At 36.9% G+C, this 23,204-nt stretch overlaps 1 protein-coding gene and 1 long non-coding RNA gene across 2 annotated transcripts in view; both read left to right on the plus strand.

Annotated features, from left to right (window-relative positions):
• The window catches only part of LOC144980488 (uncharacterized), a 145,991-nt gene that overhangs the window by 12,554 nt on the left and 110,233 nt on the right, over positions 1 to 23,204 (plus strand). The gene's annotated exons all lie outside the window — the stretch shown is intronic.
• LOC144980486 (uncharacterized) lies at positions 3,941 to 21,799 on the plus strand. The gene is made up of 10 exons (XM_078928096.1): positions 3,941 to 4,023; positions 14,593 to 14,653; positions 15,017 to 15,162; positions 15,540 to 15,754; positions 17,040 to 17,153; positions 18,293 to 18,554; positions 19,001 to 19,232; positions 20,158 to 20,240; positions 20,960 to 21,123; positions 21,484 to 21,799. The coding sequence occupies exons 1-10, from the start codon at positions 3,965 to 3,967 to the stop codon at positions 21,636 to 21,638; spliced, it is 1,491 nt and encodes a 496-aa protein (XP_078784222.1). The 5' UTR covers positions 3,941 to 3,964; the 3' UTR covers positions 21,639 to 21,799.

Here is a 23,204-nt window from a genome sequence, read left to right on the forward strand (position 1 = left end):
TTAAAGTTTTCATCGAGAAGCAACAACCGCGATATGACTCGAGTTTCATTCAGAGCTCAAATTGCATCATTTTTACTGCTCTCTTGGTGGTTAGAATGATTGTGCCGGTGGTGGTAGTGGTTGGAATAATGGTAGCGGTGGTGGTGGTGGTGGTGGTGGAGGAGGAGGAGGAGGAGGAGGAGGAGGAAGCGGAGGAGGAGGAGGAGGAGGAAGAGGAGACGGTGAGGAGGATGTAATTATGGTAGTGGTTTTGGTGGTGCTGTTGGTTAGAATGATAGTTGTGGAGACGATGACGAAAATTATATGATGATGTTGATATTGTTTTTATTGCTATTGTAGTACGTGTTGTTAATGTTGTTGTTGTTGTTAATGATGGTGATAATGATGGCAACGACGATGTTGTCGACAATGATGATTGCCGTACGAGATTACAAAGTTTATTCAATGGCTTTCGCCATTAAATCATACAATTTGATGACAACATACATGAAAGTGGAAAAAAATGGTAAATGGAACCAACCAAACAATAAATTGATACCATTAATAACCACAAAACATACAACAATCGTAATACCACCAATACGTACAATAGTAATAATAATAATAATAATAATAATAATAATAATAATAATAATAATAATATAATAATAATAATAATAATAATAATATAATAATAATAATAATAATAATAATAACAATAATATTACCATCATCATTACTACCACCACCATCACTATTACCACCACCACCATCACCATCATTATTACGTTTCCAATCCGTTTTTCTCGTTTTTTTTTAAATTTGATACCTTAATAGACGAAAATTCCGGTGATTTTTTTAAAGGATAGTTAAAATAGCTACGATTTTATTAACCCTGAAAACTACGATTTTTATTTTCCTATTTCAAGTAGGCAGGTCTGCTATGACAAGTATCAGTTCCATAGTCAAAAAAAGACAAATAAAAACAAAGTTTACTTAATCTTAGGCTTTCGCCAATAATTCATACAATACAATTAAGACAAAATAATGTTACCAATTTCTCCTCATGCATTCGTTAGACTATAACAATAACGACCGTGTTATCTTTACTCCTTACCCAACCAACCCCTAGCTTCCCGCCTCTTCATCGCGAACTATCTTACGTATGTATTAGCTTCAGGACGGGCAAGCATGGAATCTGCCCACCCTTCCTTTAAACGTCTTTATTTCCTCTATAACTTAGAATTCAACTCTCTCCTTTCTCAGAAGAGTATTTCTCGTATACTAATTCAATTGTTGAGAAAACCAAAATGGCGGTTGTATTTTATATATTTATTTAGTCGTGACTTCTGAATAAAAGTGTTTTATTAGAGGGAATGCAATAGAAAATACATTGTTTTGCAAAAATATTTAGTCTGGCAATAAAAATACAGCGGTAATTATTTTAAGAATTAAAAAAAAGGAACAAATTAATTTGTTTAAAAAAAAAACCAAAAACAAAAAAAAACAAAAACAAATAAATAAGACAACAATTTAAATAAATGAATTTTGAGAAGCACTAAAGAAAACGAGAAAAAAAAAAGAAATAATTTAAATGGATAAACAAATATATTTAAAAAACACAAGTTAATACTAACTTGATATAATATTAGTAAATTGATACATTTAATTCAATACTGGAACCTTCCCAATGTTATTACATCAATGGTACCAGCACAAGTAAGGCAATAAAGAAGAAAAAGTTCGTTTGCCAAAATCTCTATTTAGTGCTCACTGGTTTATAAGGTGGGCTCATTTGAATTAGCCCGACCTAGAACTAGAGAGGCCAGACAGCAAAATCACCGTCAGGCGACGTGACGATGAGATGACGATGTGGGCGGAGTGGAGTCGTTGGGAAAGGGGGGGGGTGGTGATAAAAAAGAACAGGAGCGTATCCTGGTTTATGCATTACGGGTGCATGGTGATTCGCAATCTATCAAATATACATACAAATTGATTTCAGTACGAAGTATCAAGTTTAAGTACTAACTTTTAAAATTATCTAATTTAAACTAGATTATTTCGGACATGGTAATACAGCATATAACTTGAAAAAACAGGCTGGTATTTGCCCACCCTGCCCATTATTACCAGCCGTCCCTGCCTGTCATCATCAAATAACTCGCCAATGTATTGACACCATCTTTCTTTTATATCCTCTTTCTCAAATCATATTTTACCATTCTTGTCTTTAATACATTTATTGTTGTTAGTGGTGCGTCCACTGGTGGACTGAAAACACAGCTGTGTATTCAGTCCACTGGTGGACTGAAAACACAGTTCCAAAACACAGCTGTGTATTCAGTCCACCGGAAATAAAAATATTTTAAAAGGACCAAATATCGTCGATACTTACCTCAATATTGACCACATTGATACTGAGCCGTATTGATAGGTTAGGCATCATCAAAAATGGACAGGCATTTATATCTATTTTTCCTAGTCAGTTAGAATTTTTTGTGATTATCAAAACCAATGATTTTTTCCAAGGAGATCAGAGTTTTGGTATTGTTTGCCCAAGGAAGGTTCTATTTGGCTACTTTTCACATCGATCACTGGCCTCGAGCTTGCCTGCCCCCCCCCCCCCCCCCCCCCCCCCCCCCCCGAGCAGTCTTGACTTCTTCCAACATCTTTTTCTTTCACAATCATTCCTAGTCCTTTGGGTTGTAGAGCTAGTCTATTGTTCATGTTTATCTTGTCTTGTAATACTAGAATTTGTTTAGTTTAAAATGGTATCCCATTTCTTCCTTTCTACTAGCCCGATCTCTCTCTCTCTCTCTCTCTCTCTCTCTCTCTCTCTCTCTCTCTCTCTCTCTCTCTCTCTCTCTCTCTCTCTGACGCTCCCTCAGACATATTCAAGACCCTATAACTATAAAGTTGTTCCGTTAACTTTTTGTTTTCCTTTTTTTTTTTTTTTTTTTTTTTTTTTTTTTTGTTCGTTTTTCTCCTGGCTCATATTGTTACGTACAAGGAATGCACAAGGCAATAAATTTTGAAGTCTCGTTCTAAATTAAAATAATAATATTAAAAGTGAGTAAAAGTAAGTAAATAAGAAAAATATTAAATGTCGTTCAAACTTCTTAAGTCACCAGGAATGGTGTCAACGTTTTGAAGCTGAAAATTAAGAATTCTTTGACTGGTATCCCATTTCTTCCTTTCTAATAGCCCTCTCTCTCTCTCTCTCTCTCTCTCTCTCTCTCTCTCTCTCTCTCTCTCTCTTTCTCTCTCTCTCTCTCCCCTCTCTCTCTAATCTCTCCCACACCACCCCCACCCTCTCTCTTTCTCTCTCTCCCTCTCTTTATGATGATCCCTCAAACATATCCAAAACCCTATAACTATAAAGTGGTTCTCTTAACATTTTTTTTGTTTTCTTTCTTTTTTTTTTTTTTAAATTTTGGTTGTTTGTTTTTGTTTCGTTTTTTAACCGACTCGCATTGTTACGTACAAGGAAAGCACAAGGCAATAAATTTTGACGTCTCACTGTGTTCTAGATCAAAATAATAATATTAAAAGTGAGTAAAAGTAAATAAATATCAAATATAAAAAATGTTAAATGTCGTACAAACTTTTCAAGTCACTAGGAATGGTGTCAACGTGTTGAAGTTGAAAATTTAAAATTTGTTTGCCAAGGGAGTACCAAAAAAAAAAGAAAAAAAAAGAGAGAAAGAAAGAAAATATTATGCCTAGAAAGGAGCTTGAACGCCCAACCCACCCCACCCCGGTTAGTTACGCTATGCTAAATCAGCCGGCCACCTCGCCTTCTCGCGCCCAGTCAAACAATTTAGCCCGTATAATTATAATCTCTTCCGGTGGACTGATACACAGCTGTGTATTCAGTTCACTGGTGGACTGAAAACACAGCTCCTTCACTAAACCCAATTATATTGATTCAGCAGCAAGTAAACAAACTATTTTTACTTTCGTTTTCATCTCCTAAGTTTACATAATGATGATGAATTTAATAAACAGAACTTTGCCGTTGTGCAAGTCTGTTATCTCACTAACGTAAGTATACACCGGAGTTTCTAGATATGTTCATGCCTTTTTACTTTAATAAAATAATATTAATTTCATAATTTTCTAGCTTTCTGGCGGTCTAAGTCTAAGTCTAATTCATGAGTGTTGAAGTTGAAGTTCAAGTCGAGTCATCATTCAATGATCAGTGTCTGTGAGTTCTGTGGTGAGTAGATATCTAGTAAAGGGTAAGAGACAGTCCAGTACGAAATTTATTGTTCTATCTTAAACTTTTATTTTTTTGTCATGTTCACATCATGATTACTTTGAGATCCTGTATCCATAGTAAATGATAGTATCAAGGTCGTATTCTTAGTTATTCTAGAAATAGAAAGAGTGGCATAATTCCTGTCTACTAGACTGCCTTGGTGTCAGTGTCAGTAACAATTAACAACAACTCACTTACTTACACTACAACTACAACTACAAAATTAAAAAAAAAATTCCCTTATTCATCCATAAGGGGAAATTTGTATTTAGGGTCTATTCCAAGGGAAGACTGGAATAACCCAGGTGCCAGCCACAGAGCAGTGCCGCAAATTGTGAGGCGACTTGCTCAATACCACACAACGCAGCGGAGGGTGATTGAACTCGGTGTCTGTCGGGTAAGAAGCAAAGACCGTACCACTGAGCCACGCAGCCCCCCACAACAGTTACAATTTTATTTTACGTCTGTTTCAATTTTGACTTATTTGACATATATACGTACACAGTCGCACTCCCATTGTTCCAATTGTAAATTAATATTTTAATTTTCATTGTGCTTGAAAAGTGATTGTTTTGTAAAGGTTGTATTTGTACTCTAACTCTAAACTTAATTACAATCCATCAGAACTAAGCATGTTTACTTTGCTGTTTAGTTTAGAATTCAATAGCTTTTATTATGCCAATTTTATGTAATAAGAATTTGTCCTGTTTCTGAATGTTTCTCTGTAAAGCACTTTGAGCATGTTTAGTGGATATTGTGCTATATGAAAGCTCAACCTTTTTTTTTCTCTCTCAAAAATTTAATGAAAGTCAAATAAACTGATAATTAGAAGATCCCTCAAAGATTTATTTAATTTCTGAATTGTGATATGGATACATTGGTGGTATTTATAGAGAAGAGATCTTGTTTTTGCAGTGTCGTCTGTACTTATTTGCGGAAATCTAACCCAAATTGTTATTGGCTCATTGATGGAAATAATCTCAAATCAATGTAAAACAATTTCCATTACAATGATGTTAAACCATCCCTTTGTTATCACGCCTGCAAATGTGTCCACATCGATTTTTTCCCGATTTATTCAAATTTCATGCGTTTTATTATTCGAAGTGGGTGGCCACAGCGTAATACGCAACCGTTACTGCCCCCATTCCTCGCAGCGTAGTGAGCGAAATTTTCCACCAGGTTACCGGGCGTGTCAAAGGTCACATCCGGTAAGTCGACCGTGGCGCCAACCGCGAAGTCGTGGTCGTTTTGTTCGATTGTGAATTGTGACTCTCGAGTTCCGAGCATCAACAAACTTGCAGTTAAATGCAGTTAAGCAATTGCAGACTGAGACCAACACCTTTTTTACTCGCCAGGATTCTGTAAAGGTAAGAATTTGTCTTTTCTTTTATTTGATCAAGGCTAGGACAGTGTACTAGACCGATGGCGATATGATGATGTGATTGTGGATAGAGATGAATGATGAATGAATGAATGTGTGTGGTCTGCATGCCAATGTGATCGTTATGGATTAATCCTTCGTTGATTTTACTTCTATTCTAATACTGTGTAGATCTAGTGTAACTGTAACAACTAGGCAGTTTTTAGTGAGCAGCAGCAGTGGAAGCCGTACCGGCGGTGACACAATTTTTAGAACTTTGGAGTGAAATGCCTCATGATCATGATAATGACGATGAATATAGATTAGATCTATATACAGTATTGTCCAATAATGAGAAACGATATTATCATCATTAGTACTATTACTTTTTTTTTTCAATTTATTTATTTATTTATTATTATTAATATTATTATTATTATTATTATTATTATTAACTTAAGCAATGACATTGGTATGTGCCATTTTCACTGCAGAGAATTTAATTATTTTTTTTTTTCATCGACAGCTAACATGAAAGAATTCAGTTGACCATACTGGTTTTCTGACAATCAAGAAAGATAGTTGGCTCAAGTGTGTTGTGGCAATCTTATCAATCAGCAAACCATCATCTTTGCCAGCAGAGCAGAGTATCTGCATGCTTTTCTTGAAACTGGTTAGTAATGTTTTCAAATCTTCATGGCGCCTTTACATTTGTATTGGTGATCAATACAGTACACTCGAACACGGAAATTTCGAACAAGTCGGGACCATGACCATGCCTGTTTGTTCGAGATTTCCGTGTTTTCGAATTTTCCAAATTGAGTATTTTACAGAGGATTTGAATTTGAGAGAGGTAAATGTGGGTGGTCTTGATAAAATTCATATTATAATTATAATGATAGCGCTCCGTTATTATGAACTCTGTCGAGAGTCGATAGTGAGACTATTCAATTTCCTTTTCTCAGCCAGTTCGAGACAATCAATTCGTGGGTAAAAAATTCAACATCGCAAAGGAATGTCCACTTTGTTCGAGATTTTCATTTTGCCAATACTAACGAAATAGAGGGATTGAAACTGGGAATTTTACCAACTTTGAGATTTGCATGCTCAATGTAAATTCTCGTTTTTCTAAATGAAAATGACAAAGGATTATTTGAATTGAGTTACTACTGCATTTATTAACTTAATAGAGTTTGTTGTCAAGACTTTTGTCCTGTATGTAATGCGAACAAAATTTCTACTATGTTGGTGAGAACGATGACCATTTAAAGAAAAAATTGGTATGTCTTTGACAAAATTCATTTTATGACAATGATTTAATTTATAGCCATTTCCAAAAATTGCTACGTAATGAAATGTCTCTTTTTTATTTCCATTTTTCAAACCAGAGCAAGATCAACCCTCTTTGTGGAACTACAGAAAAAGCAGTGCAAACATGTGGTGTTGATTTTTCCTGTATTGAGACGAAAGAAATTTTTTTTCTAGGAGTTTGCGAAAGCAAATTGCTCTTTATTTGGTGCTAGATCTATTTTCACCATTTAGCTGTTTTCTTGTTTAAAATAGATTTTATTTTGCAGTTCAAATTGATTAGATACTTCTCTCACAAGCGGCATTTTAAAAAATTGAAAAATAAGGGTAGTGCTTAAAATCATATTTTGAGAATTTTTGATAATTAGTTTTTGTGATTACAATTACGATGATGAATTCGTAAGGTATAAATCATATTTGACCACAAAATTAGAGTAAGGTAATATAAAAAATTTTCAGCATTTAATTTCTTAGGGAATGGGTTAGCGAATCATTTATACATTTTGTAGTCAAATCAGTCTCCACAATTTTCGTGTTTTCTTGTCCTATGATGGTCATTATTTTGAAAATTTTATGGATCAGCTTATGTCAAATTAGTGCTTTCTCAAATTTCCTTTGTATGTCATTTTCTGATTTTCTAACAACCATAAAAATGTCATTTTCCTTTAGATTATTTTCAGATTTGTTCAGAATCTTTTTTATGATGTCTTTTGCATCATGATGGAAGCATTTTGGGGTAAATTAAAATTTAGAGGATTTTTTAATTTTAGAAATTATTTTTTTCCTGTCGACCTGCGCCACAATTACAGTCGAAATTTAAAAGATATTGTAAAGAATTTATTTTGTAGACTAGTGGTAAACTCTTCCATCATGATGTAGTTATTTATGTAATAAACATTGTGTGTAAATTTGAAAGAAATTTATATGCTTGTTTTTGGTGCATCTGATCAATGTTAGAAATTTTAGGGTTTTACAACTAATCTTAGTCTATAGGGTGTCCCTGTAAAATGTAAAAAAAAATAATTAAAGACTTGGTTTTTTTGGTGTTTATCTTCACATTATTAGTTTCTGAGATTAACTATAAAGCATATTTGACCACCAAATTATTTTTTTTTTAAATGAAAAATTGAGATCATTCAATATTTTTTTCTAAGCGATATGGGTTAGCGAATCAATTATTTTTCTAATTTCTTTTCAGAACTTGATCAATTTACATTTTCTTGTTCCATATTGATTATACTTTGGTATTTTGATGGACGTTATCTACAAAATTAGCTTGTTTATCAAATTAAAGAAAGATTATGTTTTTTCTCAAAATTCCATTTTGCATCATTTCCTGATTTTCTGACATTCATATCTGGATTGTTTTCCAATAGTCTTCCAATTTGGTCAGAATCTTTCGTATGATGGGTTTTGCATCATGATGGATTTGGTTTTGGGCTAGACTAAAATTTAGTGGTTTTATGAACTTTTAAATTGGATTAAATTGCCTGTCATTCTGTGCCAAATTTTCAATCGTAATCGAAGAACAATTCAATAAATAAATTAATTAAAATTTTCAAGTCTTGCTAAACCTTTACATCATGATGAAGCTATTGTCGGAGACAGTGTGTGCAAATTTGGAAGGTATTCGTTGGTTTTCGATGCATCACTGTAGAAAATTGGGGGGGGGGGGGGGGGTTGGTCTGATTTTAGCCTATATTGTCTGTGTCATTGAAGACATTTAAACATATTGAGCTTTTTAAATGCTGTAGTGCAATATCCACTAAATGTGCTCGAAGCGCTTTACAAGGGGTCCCTGGTCAACAGCAATATTTAACATATAGGATAGGACATGACGCCTGTTATGCGATATTACAATTTTTCGGACAGAGACAACACCGTTAACGACCAGGTACTCATTTTACACCCGAGTACGGTGAGAGAATGTGAGTAAAGATCTGAAAGCGAGTGTCATACCATAAGACCACACAGCCACACATTTAAGTTTTTAGCTTTTTTTGTGTGTGTGTTTGTTGTTAATCATTAAATTAGACCTCCTACCACCTAAAAATAATAGGGGAATACCAATATTGGCACTGCGAGATAAAAAATGGACTTTTGACTACAGGTTCTCCTTTACGGTGAAACATTTCCTAGCTCAGATGTTTTAAGCGGACTAGTGCGTTCCAATGTGGGATAAATTTTTTTTCATAATGCATGTAAATTGTATTCACTGCCATTGGTGACATATAATTTGACTGCTTAGTTCTGATCTCCAGTGCTATTACACACTGCATCCCTACCACCAGTGCGCATCTTTTAAATATCAAACCACCAACAAAGTTAGGAAAGAGAGGAAGACCAAAAGGTGTTGGAATTACTGTTTTAGGTTTACCGAAGAAAAGGAGGATTTAAAAAAATGAATCTAGATTAGAAGATCCCCCAAGAGAGCTAAGCAGTGGGCCAACTGACTAGACAAGATGTCTTCGTTGTATCCGTTGGTTCCACAATGTTTGCATTCATTTGCCTGACAGTAATTCTTATGTTTGTAAATTTTGTGCATGTTCTTAAATAATCACCAGAAATGCATAAAGTTCTCATTTATGTAACACATTTCTTGGAGTATGTTATGCCCTACTTTCTTTACATGACTCTACTCTATCCCTTGTAACTATTTTGCTTTATCGGAAATTTCTTGTTGCAGCGCCGACTGCACACGCTTGTCTTTTTCAGAGTCACTGGAGAGTATGGCATAAGGTGCTGGGGGTTGTTTTTTTCTTTTGGGCTTTTTAGTTTTATATTTATTTGCTTACCAGTAGTCAGGTTTTTATTAAATTAATTAATCATGGTTTGATATTGAAGTTTATTCTTCCCTCATTTTCCCAAGTCAAGGTGTACCTATGTGCTGAGGACTGCGTGGCTGCAGGGGTGTGCAGTTGCTAACGTGGAATGGGTGGGGGGGGGGGGGAACTAAATCCCAAGTCAAGGTGTTTCGTCGTGCCTCTGATGTGTTTTTTTTTTTTTTTCTCAATTATGTTACTGATGAACAGTACATTGCAATGGTGATATTCTTATCATGAAATATTTGGCATGGGCGTTTGGTTTATGCCTTCAGTTTCGATGTCAATGTTTGTTCTATATTGAATTTGAATCTTTTATTACAATAATAAATTGTATTCCTTGCTGGTTGTGGCGGATATTGCAATCCTACTACATGTCTTGATTTTTTTATTCGTTTTACTTGTACCTACTTCATTACTATTAGCCACCTGTTTGTGTAATAAACCACTGAGTCCCTGCCACCTGTGATATTGTTCCATCTCTCTCTCTTGGTCCCTACCACCAGTGCTATTATTATCAACTGAGTCAGTCCCTACCACCAGCCCTATAACCCACTGACTCCCTTCCACCAGTGCTATTAGCCACGGAGCCCCTTCCACCAGCCCTATTATTAGCCACTGTCCCTTCATCAGTGCTATTACCCACTGAGTGCCTAGCATCGGTGCGATTAGCCACTGAGTCCCTACCATCAGTGCTATTAGCCACTGAGTCCCTACCATCAGTGCTATTACCCATTGAGTCCCTATCATCAGCCCTATTAGCCACTGAGTCCCTACCATCAGTGCTATTACTATTACCCATTGAGTCCCTACCACCCGCCCTATTAGCCACTGAGTCCCTACCATCAGTCCTATTACTATTACCCATTGAGTCCCTATCACCATCCCTATTAGCCACGAGTCCCTACCATCAGTGATATTACCCATTGAGTCCCTATCACCATCCCTATTAGCCACTGAGTCCCTACCATCAGTGATATTACCCATTGAGTCCCTATCATCAGCCCTATTAGCCACTGAGTCCCTACCATCAGTGCTATTACTATAACCCATTGAGTCCCTATCACCAGCCCTATTAGCCACTGAGTCCCTACATCAGTACTATTACCCATTGAGTCCCTATCACCAGCCTATTAGCCACCGAGTCCCTATCACCAGTGCTATTAGTCACTGAGTCCCTACCACCAGTGTTATTATTACCGAGTCCCTACCATCAGTGCTATTAGCCATGAGTCCCTACCACCAGTGCTATTACCCACTGAGTCCCTACCACCAGTGCTATTAGCCACTGAGTCCCTACCACCAGCCCTATTAGCCACTGAGTCCCTATCATCAGTGCTATTAGTCACTGAGTCCCTACCACCAGTGCTATTAGTCACTGAGTCCCTACCACCAGTGCTATTAGCCACTGAGTCCCTACCATCAGTGCTATTACCCATTGAGTCCCTATCACCAGCCCTATTAGCCACTGAGTCCCTACCATCAGTGCTATTACTATTACCATTGAGTCCCTATCACCAGCCCTATTAGCCACTGAGTCCCTACCATCAGTACTATTACCCATTGAGTCCCTATCACCAGCCCTATTAGCCACCGAGTCCCTATTACCAGTGCTATTAGTCACTGAGTCCCTACCACCAGTGCTATTAGCCATTGAGTCCCTACCACCAGTGCTATTACCCACTGAGTCCCTACCACCAGTGCTATTAGCCACTGAGTCCCTACCACCAGCCCTATTAGCCACTGAGTCCCTATCATCAGTGCTATTAGTCACTGAGTCCCTATCATCAGTGCTGTTAGCCATTGAGTCCCTATCATCAGTGCTCTTAGCCATTGAGTCCCTACCACCAGTGCTATTACCACTGAGTCCCTACCACCAGTGCTATTAGCCACTGAGTCCCTACCACCAGCCCTATTAGCCACTGAGTCCCTATCATCAGTGCTATTAGTCACTGAGTCCCTATCATCAGTGCTGTTAGCCATTGAGTCCCTACCACCAGTGCTATTAGTCACTGAGTCCCTACCACCAGTGCTATTAGCCACTGAGTCCCTACCATCAGTGCTATCACCCATTGAGTCCCTATCACCAGCCCTATTAGCCACTGAGTCCCTACCATCAGTGCTATTACTATTACCCATTGAGTCCCTATCACCAGCCCTATTAGCCACTGAGTCCCTACCATCAGTACTATTACCCATTGAGTCCCTATCACCAGCCCTATTAGCCACTGAGTCCCTACCATCAGTGATATTACCCATTGAGTCCCTATCATCAGCCCTATTAGCCACTGAGTCCCTACCATCAGTGCTATTACTATTACCCATTGAGTCCCTATCACCAGCCCTATTAGCCACTGAGTCCCTACCATCAGTGCTATTACCCATTGAGTCCCTATCACCAGACCAGCCTATTAGCCACCGAGTCCCTATCACCAGTGCTATTAGTCACTGAGTCCCTACCACCAGTGCTATTACCCACTGAGTCCCTACCACCAGTGCTATTAGCCACTGAGTCCCTACACCAGCCCTATTAGCCACTGAGTCCCTATCATCAGTGCTATTAGTCACTGAGTCCCTATCATCAGTGCTGTTAGCCAATGAGTCCCTATCATCAGTGCTATTAGTCACTGAGTCCCTATCATCAGTGCTGTTAGCCATTGAGTCCCTATCATCAGTGCTATTAGTCACTGAGTCCCTATCATCAGTGCTATTAGCCATTGAGTCCCTACCACCAGTGCTATTAGCCACTGAGTCCCTACCACCAGCCTATTAGCCACTGAGTCCCTATCATCAGTGCTATTAGTCACTGAGTCCCTATCATCAGTGCTATTAGTCACTGAGTCCCTATCATCAGTGCTGTTAGCCATTGAGTCCCTATCATCAGTGCTGTTAGCCACTGAGTCCCTATCATCAGTGCTGTTAGCCATTGAGTCCCTATCATCAGTGCTGTTAGCCACTGAGTCCCTATTATCAGTGCTGTTAGCCACTGAGTCCCTATCATCAGTGCTGTTAGCCACTGAGTCCCTTCCACCAGCGCTATTAGCCATCGGTTCCCAGCAACCAGTGCTATTATCAACCGAGTCCCTACCAACAGTGCTATTATCCACTAAGTCTCTCCCACAAATGCTTTTGTTCTCTCTCTCTCTCTCTCTCTCTCTCTCTCTCTCTCTCTCTCTCTCTCTCTCTCTCTCTCTCTCTCTCTCTCTCTCTCTCTCTCTCTCTCTCTCTCTCTCTCTCTCTCTCTCTCTTATCTGTGTGTGTGTAAAAATACAGATCTGTCCATCTATTCCTTCCTTTCCAGTCATCAAAAGTGGCCATTCATTTCCTTCACGAAGTTCCGGACACCGCACAAACACCTCTTCCCCAGCCCATTCTAATCCACATAGTTATAACATTACTACTACTACTACTACTACTACTACTACTACTACTACTACTACTACTACTACTACTACTACTACTACTACTACTACTATCTATTACTACTACTACTACTACTACTACTACTACTACTACTACTACTACTACTACTACTACTACTACTACTACTACTACTACTACTACTACTACCAATATCATTACTACTACTACTAGATACGATTAATATATTTCTAACAAGTATCTCTTTTATTTTACTCATTTTTCGTCTTTCTATAAACTGACCTGCTCTTAATGTTCATGTGTGAAACAGCCTTGGGAATCTACTCACAACGTATGGTACACCACCGTTTCCTTTATACTTCAATCACCCAGCAGTGCAACGCTGCATTTGTCATATTTACACCACTTGTTTGTTTTGCCGACGAAGGATTTGAGCCCCAACGGTACATTGATTCTACTTTTTCCATCCAATATCTTTCATTTTTCACCATTTCGTTTGTATTTTTACATCGTCAGATAATACAATTACAATTGGAAGTAGTGCTGCGTAGCATTTAAAAAAAGTTATTGTAGTAGTAGTAGTAGTAGTAGTAGTAGTAGTAGTAGTAGTAGTAGTAGTAGTAGTAGTAGTAGTAGTAGTAGTAGTAGTAGTAAGAGGAGGAGGAGGTTAATTGGCAGCATGCGGCGTTTGTGGGATTTAAACAAAATTTTGGACTCATAATCGAGAAACAAAACCGAGCCACAAAATACAAAAATCTGGATGCTAAACGGAAAATGGATTTATAACAGCCATCGGAAACTTCGTAACGTTTTACGCTCTACTCTACCTATCTACGCTGCAGCTACCATCTCGGCAAGTGGGTGGTAGCGTAATAAAATCTGGATGCGAAACGGAAAATGGATTTATAACAGCCATCGGAAACTTCGTAACGTTTTACGCTCTACCTATCTACGCTGCACTACCATCTCCGCAAGTTGGTGGTAGCGTAATAAAATCTGGATGCTAAACGGAAAATGGATTTATAACAGCCATCGGAAACTTCGTAACGTTTTACGCTCTACCTTTCTACGCTGCAGCTACCATCTCGGCAAGTGGGTGGTAGCGTAATAAAATCTGGATGCGAAACGGAAAATGGATTTATAACAGCCATCGGAAACTTCGTAACGTTTTACGCCCTACCTTTCTACGCTGCAGCTACCATCTCGGCAAGTGGGTGGTAGCGTAATAAAATCTGGATGCGAAACGGAAAATGGATTTATAACAGCCATCGGAAACTTCGTAACGTTTTACGCTCTACTCTACCTATCTACGCTGCAGCTACCATCTCGGCAAGTGGGTGGTAGCGTAATACGCTGCACCTACTACCGTTTCTTTCCCACAACGTAACGCGCGATGTTTACCATCCCGTGGTCACCGTCGCGTAGCACGCAGTGTCTACCAGCGGCCTTTATTATTTTCATTTCCTTCATAATTTCAGGAGCATCGTTAGAAAACTTGGAATAGCAAGTCTTGCTTCAAAAACAACATTTCATAAAAAGGTATGACTTTCTACTTGTAGTATCAGCCCTCAGATTCATTCAAATTTTTTTCGATAATATATCAATATTTGGTTTCACCAAAATGTATGTTATCAGTTAGAACACAACACCAGTATTCTCCTCATTAATAAATCAGCACAGCAAAGGATGAGACATTAGCTGAGTGGTAGGTCGCTGTCCTTTGTGGAAAATAAAGAACAGGAAATTTTTAAAAAGAAAACTTTCTTTTAAAAATCAAATTGAAAAAAACTGTCCTGGCTGTCTAAAACTGAGAAAGAATATGTATTTTGTTACATGTAATAACGTTCTAACAAGATATAAACATTATGTTTTATTGTGATCTGATTCCAATTTTACTCTCAGGCTCACAGTAGACGCTCTTTGGCTGTAAAAGCATCAGGAGGATTGGTCCTCACATCCTTGATAGTTCTACCCCTTGTGAACACACCTCTGATAAAACACACCAGACTGCAACACACCACATCAGACATCACGGACAGTGAGAACAGGTTGGTGTTTTGACTTGTTTTGAACAAATGTATTTGAGTATTAGTAGTAATAGTAGTAGTCCTTCAGACAAATTGTTTTGTTAATTTCCTTTAACAATGCCATAATGTAAATGTTGCTGCTCGAAGCTTGAAGAAATAAATAATAATGTGAAATTGAATGTAAGCTTCAATTTAATTACAAAAAAAATTACAGATCAAGTGAACGTTTCGGGTTTCCCCTTTATCAACAAAACAGGATGAATGAAACACCACAGATGAACTTAACAATGCCATCATTTTATGTCCCATTCTGTTTCAGTATGAATGAATTAGTTAAATCCAGTGGTAATTTAAAACAATTGCCGTGTTTATTTCTTTCCTGCGTGATACATTGACAGACAACTAAACATGGAAAAGCCATCGATTTCAACAGCTGTCCAAAAAGCCAAATCAGAGGCAATGTGGGGATTGGTCGTTGCCGACTCCATCGCTATGCCAGTGCATTGGTACTATGATGCAGACGACATACAATCTGATTTTGGAAAATGGCTGACCGGTTATGAAGCCCCAAAAGATCAACACCCGTCTTCAATCTTGAGACTTTCCGCAGTAGGTGAGTATCTGTATCAAGTTTGGCACTATGCTAAAGGTGTATTCATGCCTGTATAGTCCTTTGGTATAGATTTTTGTATTTCATAACTTTTTTTTTTTTTTTCAATATTTAATTTCTTTCTCTTTTTAAGATCAATTATTAAGAGTATTAAGAGCACCTTTATAAACTTATACATTTCATCAAACGTTTTTTTTTTTTCTGTCAAATGTGCATAATTTATTCAAGTTTTGATTCATATAAGTTTTAACACTGTGCATCCTTTGGTAGCTGAGCTATGACGTCATCAGTAGAAAAGGGTAATTTTGACATTAATCATAATTTATTTTGGCTTTGTCCGACATGATTCTTGAAGGTTTATTTCATTTAACATACCAATCGTAGGCTATTAATTTGGAACATTGCTTTGACATTGTAAAAGTCTTATGTGTATGAGTATGACGTCATCACTGTACGTACTGATGATTACGATAGCATTTTGAAGTTTGACGCAATAATGGGGAACCCTTGGTGACAATAGTTTTTATGAAAAGAAAACAATGAGATGGTCCAATTTCCTGGTCTCTTCCAAGATCACCTGATCTAACCCCAATTGACTTTTTTTTAATGGGAATATGTGAAAAGCAGATTGTTTAGAATACCCGTGAGACATGCGTCACATGAAGACAAAAATAAGAGAAGTTGTTCGCTCTGTCACATTACTCATGCTGCAACAGATGTGGGGCGAACTGGAGAGACGCTTGCAGCTTGTCATTCAAAATGGCGGTGGTCTCGTAGAGCTTTAAATCGGATCATTGTGCAAACACACTATCACAATTAAGATATCAGAAAAAATTTGTACTAAATTTGGATTAATATGTTTAAAATCAAATTAATGCTTGCTGTTCTTGAGTTATTCATACCTGAAATGTGTCAATGATTAAAAACAAACGCGCTGTAAATATATTTCAAAATTACCCTTTTCTACTCATGACATCATAACTCAGCTACCAAAGCACAGTTTTAAGACTTATATCAATCAAAACTTAAATAAAGTCTGCACCTAAGGCAAAAAACCGTTTGTTGAAATCTTATAGAGCTTTGGAGTTCTTCAAACCTAAAATGTGTCAATAATAAAAAAAACATACTGTATATTGTAAAAAGGGCTTTTATTTTACATTATGATTTATGAAAATGTTTCTGTATCTTCCTCTGCATTGTCATTAATAAATATATACTTTTTTTTAAAAAAGTTATTTTCTGTTATAATTTATGATAATGCTTTTGTATCCCTGCATTGTCAATATAGATGGAAGTGGCCGAGGAACAACGTCCAGCAAAAACTCAATAATTGGCAACGTAATTCTACACGGAAAGTTAAAATATTGGAACGGATCTAGTGCTGCCAACCATTATCATCAAGGTGTCTATCATAATGGTGTTCTCTCTCTCTCTCTCTCTCTCTCTCTCTCTCTCTCTCTCTCTCTCTCTCTCTCTCTCTCTCTCTCTTTCTCTCTCTCTTCCTTCTCTCTCTCTCACACACTTACACACACACACACACACACACACATGCACTCACTTCTCTCTCTCAATTGATATGAACCTTTTTATTTCATACATCATGCAATTCTATTAATTGTTTGTTTTTAAAAGTACCGCCTTCAGAGTCATAAGTAATTTCCAACAGACCCAGCTACCCAACCAATGCTTGGGGGACAGGGGCTCGATAAAAATATCTCAATGACTCCTGGGATTGATCTCAGTCCCTTTGGGTGTGAAGCGAGTGCTCTACCAACTGAGTTATTGTGACTTCATTAAATTAAATTAGTGCATGCCAATTTTCTTTTTGATTGAGCCACTGAGAGTATTTGTTTTGAATTTTGGAAACGCATCAAAAATCATAAAAGAGAGCAGATGACATGGAATTAGAGTTTTTGGTATTGGGTGAATTTAAAATCTATTGGCAAGTTAACTTTGGAAATAAAGCTTGTATCAGTGTATGTCTTGTGCAGAGGCTCCTACCCTTCCTCTTTTCACAGAATCATTCTGCATAATCGATCTACAATCCACGATTCCACATTCAAGGCAAAATTCCACGTTTCAATAGAAGGAAATTTGTGAAAAAATCATATCCAGTAAAAATATCAGAGTAAATAAGGTTGATCCGTTACAGACAAGTATGCAGTTTATCCCAAGTTTGCATTTTCCAACTCCATTATAACTCAAGGCAGATGCCATTTTGCCCCAAGAAATAGTGTGCCAGTACTGTTTTTTATCATTTTTCTGGATTGTAAACGTTTACACATTTTATATTGACTCGTTGAAGTATTTTTGGATTGTCTGCAGCAAGGCATGTCATAGTCAATTTAGATTAAGTTGAGACCACTTTTTCATCTCAACATCCCCTTTTTTCTGTCTTCCAATTCCTGTTTGGGGCTATTTGGGGTCGGAGCCTCTGGTTCTATGTCCGTGTGTTAAAAGAATATATTTTCATTGCATTGTTTTTCTCTTTCTGAAGATGTCTTTCTAATCCGGTTATAACTATAAAATTTGTCAATTCAGGTATGAAGGCAGGGGACAATACTCTCAATGCAATAATGGCCCTCAAAGAGTTGCAAACCATGAACAAGTTTGACCACGATTTAGTGAAGGCAGAACGTGAGGTGCGCAGCGCTGTGCTAGAAGATTACGTCAGATTCATGACCACGCCAAACAGCCATAATGATACATATGCAGAGTCTTTCCATAGGTCATTTTTCAAAGACTGGGTACAAGGGGGACAACCCACATCTGCTGATGATGTTTTGACGTTTGCAGAAAAACGGTAAATTAATTAATTTTTAAAAAATTTTTACAATCAACTTATCAGTGCTGATGGTTTTCCTCGGATTCGCAGAAAGTTGAATTTCATCCTTTTTCAACAATTACTTCCCCCCCTATTATTATTGTTATTATTATTATTATTATTATTATTATTATTATTATTATTATTATTATTATTATTATTATTATTATTATTATTATTATTATTATTATTATTATTATTATTTATTATTATTATCATCATTATTATTATTATTATTATTATTATTATTATTATTATCATTATTATCATTATTATATTATTATTATTATCATCATCATCATCATCATCATCATCATCATCATCATCATCATCATCATCATCATCATCATCATCATCATCATCATCATCATGAATGCTATATCTTAATATCACTAAATGTTGGATTTATTAAATTTTTTCCCCAGATACCAACAGCTGTTACAACATCCAGCAGACTCACAACTCCCCGCCATTGGCAGTTTTGTCCCAGCAATTCCATGGATAGTCAGAAACGCTCACAAGTCAGAAGACGAGTGTGCTAGGAATGTCGCAGACTTCATCAAACTGACACATCCTGCCCCGTCCCTCATACCCTTCATCGACATCTACGCACGCCTTTTGCACGCTGTCATCAATGGGAAAGACTTGAAATCAGAGGTGATTTATATGATTGATATGAGTTTTGAACTTTGAAAATCTTTATAGCCCACTTCTAGTAGTTTACCTGGCTCACTATTCTTTACAATGCTTTATTTGTTCCCCTAGCATTCACACCTAAATCAAGTGAGTCAGAGTCTTTTACACAGGGACATGGCAACAGTTTAGTTTATATGATCATTGTCACCTACTCAGTTTTTAACTATACTCTAAATTGCTCGACTTTTGTAACACATCATATTCCTAAACCACCAATGCCACAAGTAAGGCAATGTTGTTCAGTCCTCAAACTTAAGGTTTCAACATAATGAAGAAGAAGAAGAATGAAAATCTTATCATTTATAAAGCACAAAACCCACTTAAAGCTCTCAAAGCTGCCTACAGCAACACTGAAAATAAGACGATAGTACAATTATTAGTACTGAATCTAGCCCTTAAAAGTAATAAACAAAAATGAATATAACAGCTTCAAAAAAGAACAAAATACCAAACACAGAACTTATCGGGCTCAAAACCCATCTTCAGCCTACAACAAAAAACAAGATGGGTTTTTTTTTCTTTTCGACCAGTCCCTGCTCCCTAATTTTTCATTTCATTTTTACAAAGAAATTTATACACCATGATCCGGTGAAGAATGTAGACATTATGTAGTTATTGCAGTAACCTCTTCAATTCAGTGGTGCCATGACACCAGTAATCAGGTCTTTGAGGTTCGATCCCTGGTCAATTTTTCAGGTAGGGTGGGGGTGAATTTTGTAATTTTTGTTGACGTACATATCCAAGATATACACAAACCTCTCATATTTCAACCAATTTATGTCAAAGGTTCAAAATTTATTCTTTTCATTCCTATTACATAAAGCGCTTGTTCAAATATATAATTACAACATGGAGAAACATAAAGAGCGTTCCCACTTATTTCCAGGTTCTCCGCGTGTTGAGTAATTCCAACCTGGGTGGTCCTGCCAAGAGAGACATGATACTGTCAATCATGGACAAAGCTGAAAGGTAAGGAAAACGTGACTTCAAAGGTTGATAAATACCCAAAGCATAGGCGCTTACTCTAGGCATAGTTGCTTACTTAAGGCATACTTACTCAAGGTATTCTTCCTTGCTCTTGGTATAGTTTCATACTCTAGGTATAGTTGCTGACTTGAGGTATAGTTATCATCTCTAAGCATAGTTACCATTTCTAGTCTATACACAGTCCCTGATTCTAAGCATAGTTTGCAAACGTTTGGGACTGGCATTATATCTTCTTTCATCACCTTTTATTTTTATCTCTTTCTTTTCTTTTCCTTTTTTTTTTCTTTTTTTTTTTATGCCTCAACCATTGAAAAGCTTTGGGAAAGTGTTTTTCCTGAGACATGATATCGACAATCATGGATACAGTGGGAAAATATGCAAGTAAAAACTTCAAAGATAGATAAATACTCTAAGCATTCTTGCTTAATAATCTCATAATCTCAGCACTGTTATTTTGTATTCTATCTTGTATCTTTTTATCCTGTTTTTTCATTTTCTTTCTTTTTTTTTTTTTTTTTTAATTTTGCATAGCGCTTCAGCCTTTTGAATTGTTGGGGTTGTTTTGTTGGGTTTTTAAAAGTGAAAGATGTATCAAAATTTTCAAGATATACTGATTGATTCATGACATGTACTGGTACATTTATCATTGAAGTCTTAATATATTCAGTCCTGCAAACTAAATTTCTTTGTCTTCACACCAGCATACCGAAAGGCAGCGAGGAACGGCTCGAATTTTACCAGATGATGACAGGCCGGCTTGGAAGTGCCTGCTATGTGGAAGGAGCTTTCTCATCCCTTTTGTTCCTAGCTTTGGAGTTTCATAATGATTTTGAGGGGGGCGTGCTGGCCAATGCCAACTGTGGAGGTATGCTTCTGTTAAATTTAACACCATCATCACCATCATCGTTGTTGTTGTCATCATTGTCTTTATTAACATCATCATCAATATCATAATCGTTATGTCATCATCATTATTATTGTCACTGTTCCATGGCCAATTATCATTGTTATCATCATTATCATCATCGTTGTCTTATAATAATCCATATCATCATTATTGATATTAGTTCTTTATTCTACTTTACTAAAGATATCCATAATCTATAATGTAGAAACCATTTATTTTTTAAATATCAATTTTCAGAATTATATTTAAAATTTAAAAAAAAGTTTTGTGGATTTTCATTATTTTTTTTTTTCTACCTTATAATCCTTCAAAATTCAGGTGAAAATTGCCATAGAGGAGCAGCACTCGGTGCCTTGCTAGCGGCTGCAGCTGCCAATCGTGGACAGGAAGTACCATCGAAATTTAAAGACAATTTGCATCATCTAAAAAGTGAAATAGTCTCAGCTTTAAAAGAAATGAATGAAGGATTTTGATAAAAGATGCATGTTTTACTTCATTTAATTGAATTTGAATGAATTCTGGGTAATTTCATGAAAGTGACGATTGTGATTGTGTTACAAGTGGAGAGTACTCATTCTGGATTTACAATGAAGAATTTGTATTGAAAACAAATAAAACAAGAAAGAAAAAAAAATTTAAAAGGCCTGCTTCTTGCTTACAGGGCTGAGAATCTTCCGCCTAAAGGCGGATTTCCGCCTAAATGGTAGTTTATCTCCGCCCATCCCATCACATTTCCTCCTTTTTCAACTTTGCCGTGTCAAACATTTTCCTCGAAACCACAAAATCACCATTATGTCATATGTCATATTTTGACACCTGTGCTCAGTCTCGTGAATTTAGTGACGGTCCCGTTTTTATGACGTTGGGCCAGACAGTTTGGCACCAGATGTCACAATAGACACAGAAGACCAGTAGTGTTCTTTGATTAGTTAGTTGATGGTTGAAGGGGAAGGGGAGGGACAAATGGGTCTGGATTTTTTTCCCCTGTTGTAGGTACCTATTGCCTTTTAAATCTCTCTCTCTCTCTCTCTCTCTCTCTCTCTCTCTCTCTCTCTCTCTCTCTCTCTCTCTCTCTCTCTCTCTCTCTCTCTTTTTTTTTTTTTTTTTTCTTTTTTTTTTCCCTTTGCCTTTCTTTCTATTTCTGTTTTCTTCTTCTTCTTTTTTTTTTTTTGGATATAGAATTCAAAAGGTCAATACATAAGTTATTCTGGTAAAGAAGTCTCTCCTCCTCCCCCCCCCCCCCTCTCTCTCTCTCTCTCTCTCTCTCTCTCTCTCTCTCTTCCTTTCGCAACCACATGAAATCATCTGGTATATAGAGATGATATATTAGAACAAAGCAATGGTGGTTGGCTTAGTTTAATCTTTTTTCTTTTTACCTTTTGACTATGGCTTTAAATTTGAGAGATTCTTGGGTTGTATTTATAAGCTGACTAACTACTAGGTTTCTTTGCTTGTGTTTGATCGATAGACCGAGAAATGTTCCTCCTTTTTGACAATTGCTATTATCATCACTGAATAAAAAAACACTCACCAAAACCACTACATCAACATCTCTACCACCACTACTATTACAATCACCACCACATCATCATCCCTACCACCACTACTACTACAAATAGCACCACATCATCCCTACCACCACTACTACTACAACTACCACCACATCATCAACCCTACTACCACTACTACAACCACCATCAATTCATCATCCCCACCACCACTACAACTTCAACCACCACTACATCATCATCCCTACCATCACTACTATTACCACCACCATCACACCATCATCCCTACCACCACCACTACTACAACCACCACCACACCATCATCCCTACCACCTCTACTACTACAACCACCATCACATCATCATCCCTACTACAACCACCAGATGTTGTAATTACACTTTCAACTTTTGAAATTCCACCGAGTCGTGTTAGAAATTGCTGCGAGACAAATTTTGGATCGCATCTCAGTAAATTTTAGTGAAATTCAAATTTATAGGTTATGGTCGCATGGATGGGTCATGATCTTCACGA

Source organism: Berghia stephanieae, chromosome 10, assembly GCF_034508935.2.
Source record: "Berghia stephanieae isolate SIO BIC M18660-M18661 chromosome 10, UCSD_Bste_1.3, whole genome shotgun sequence".
Lineage (NCBI taxonomy): Eukaryota > Metazoa > Mollusca > Gastropoda > Nudibranchia > Aeolidiidae > Berghia > Berghia stephanieae.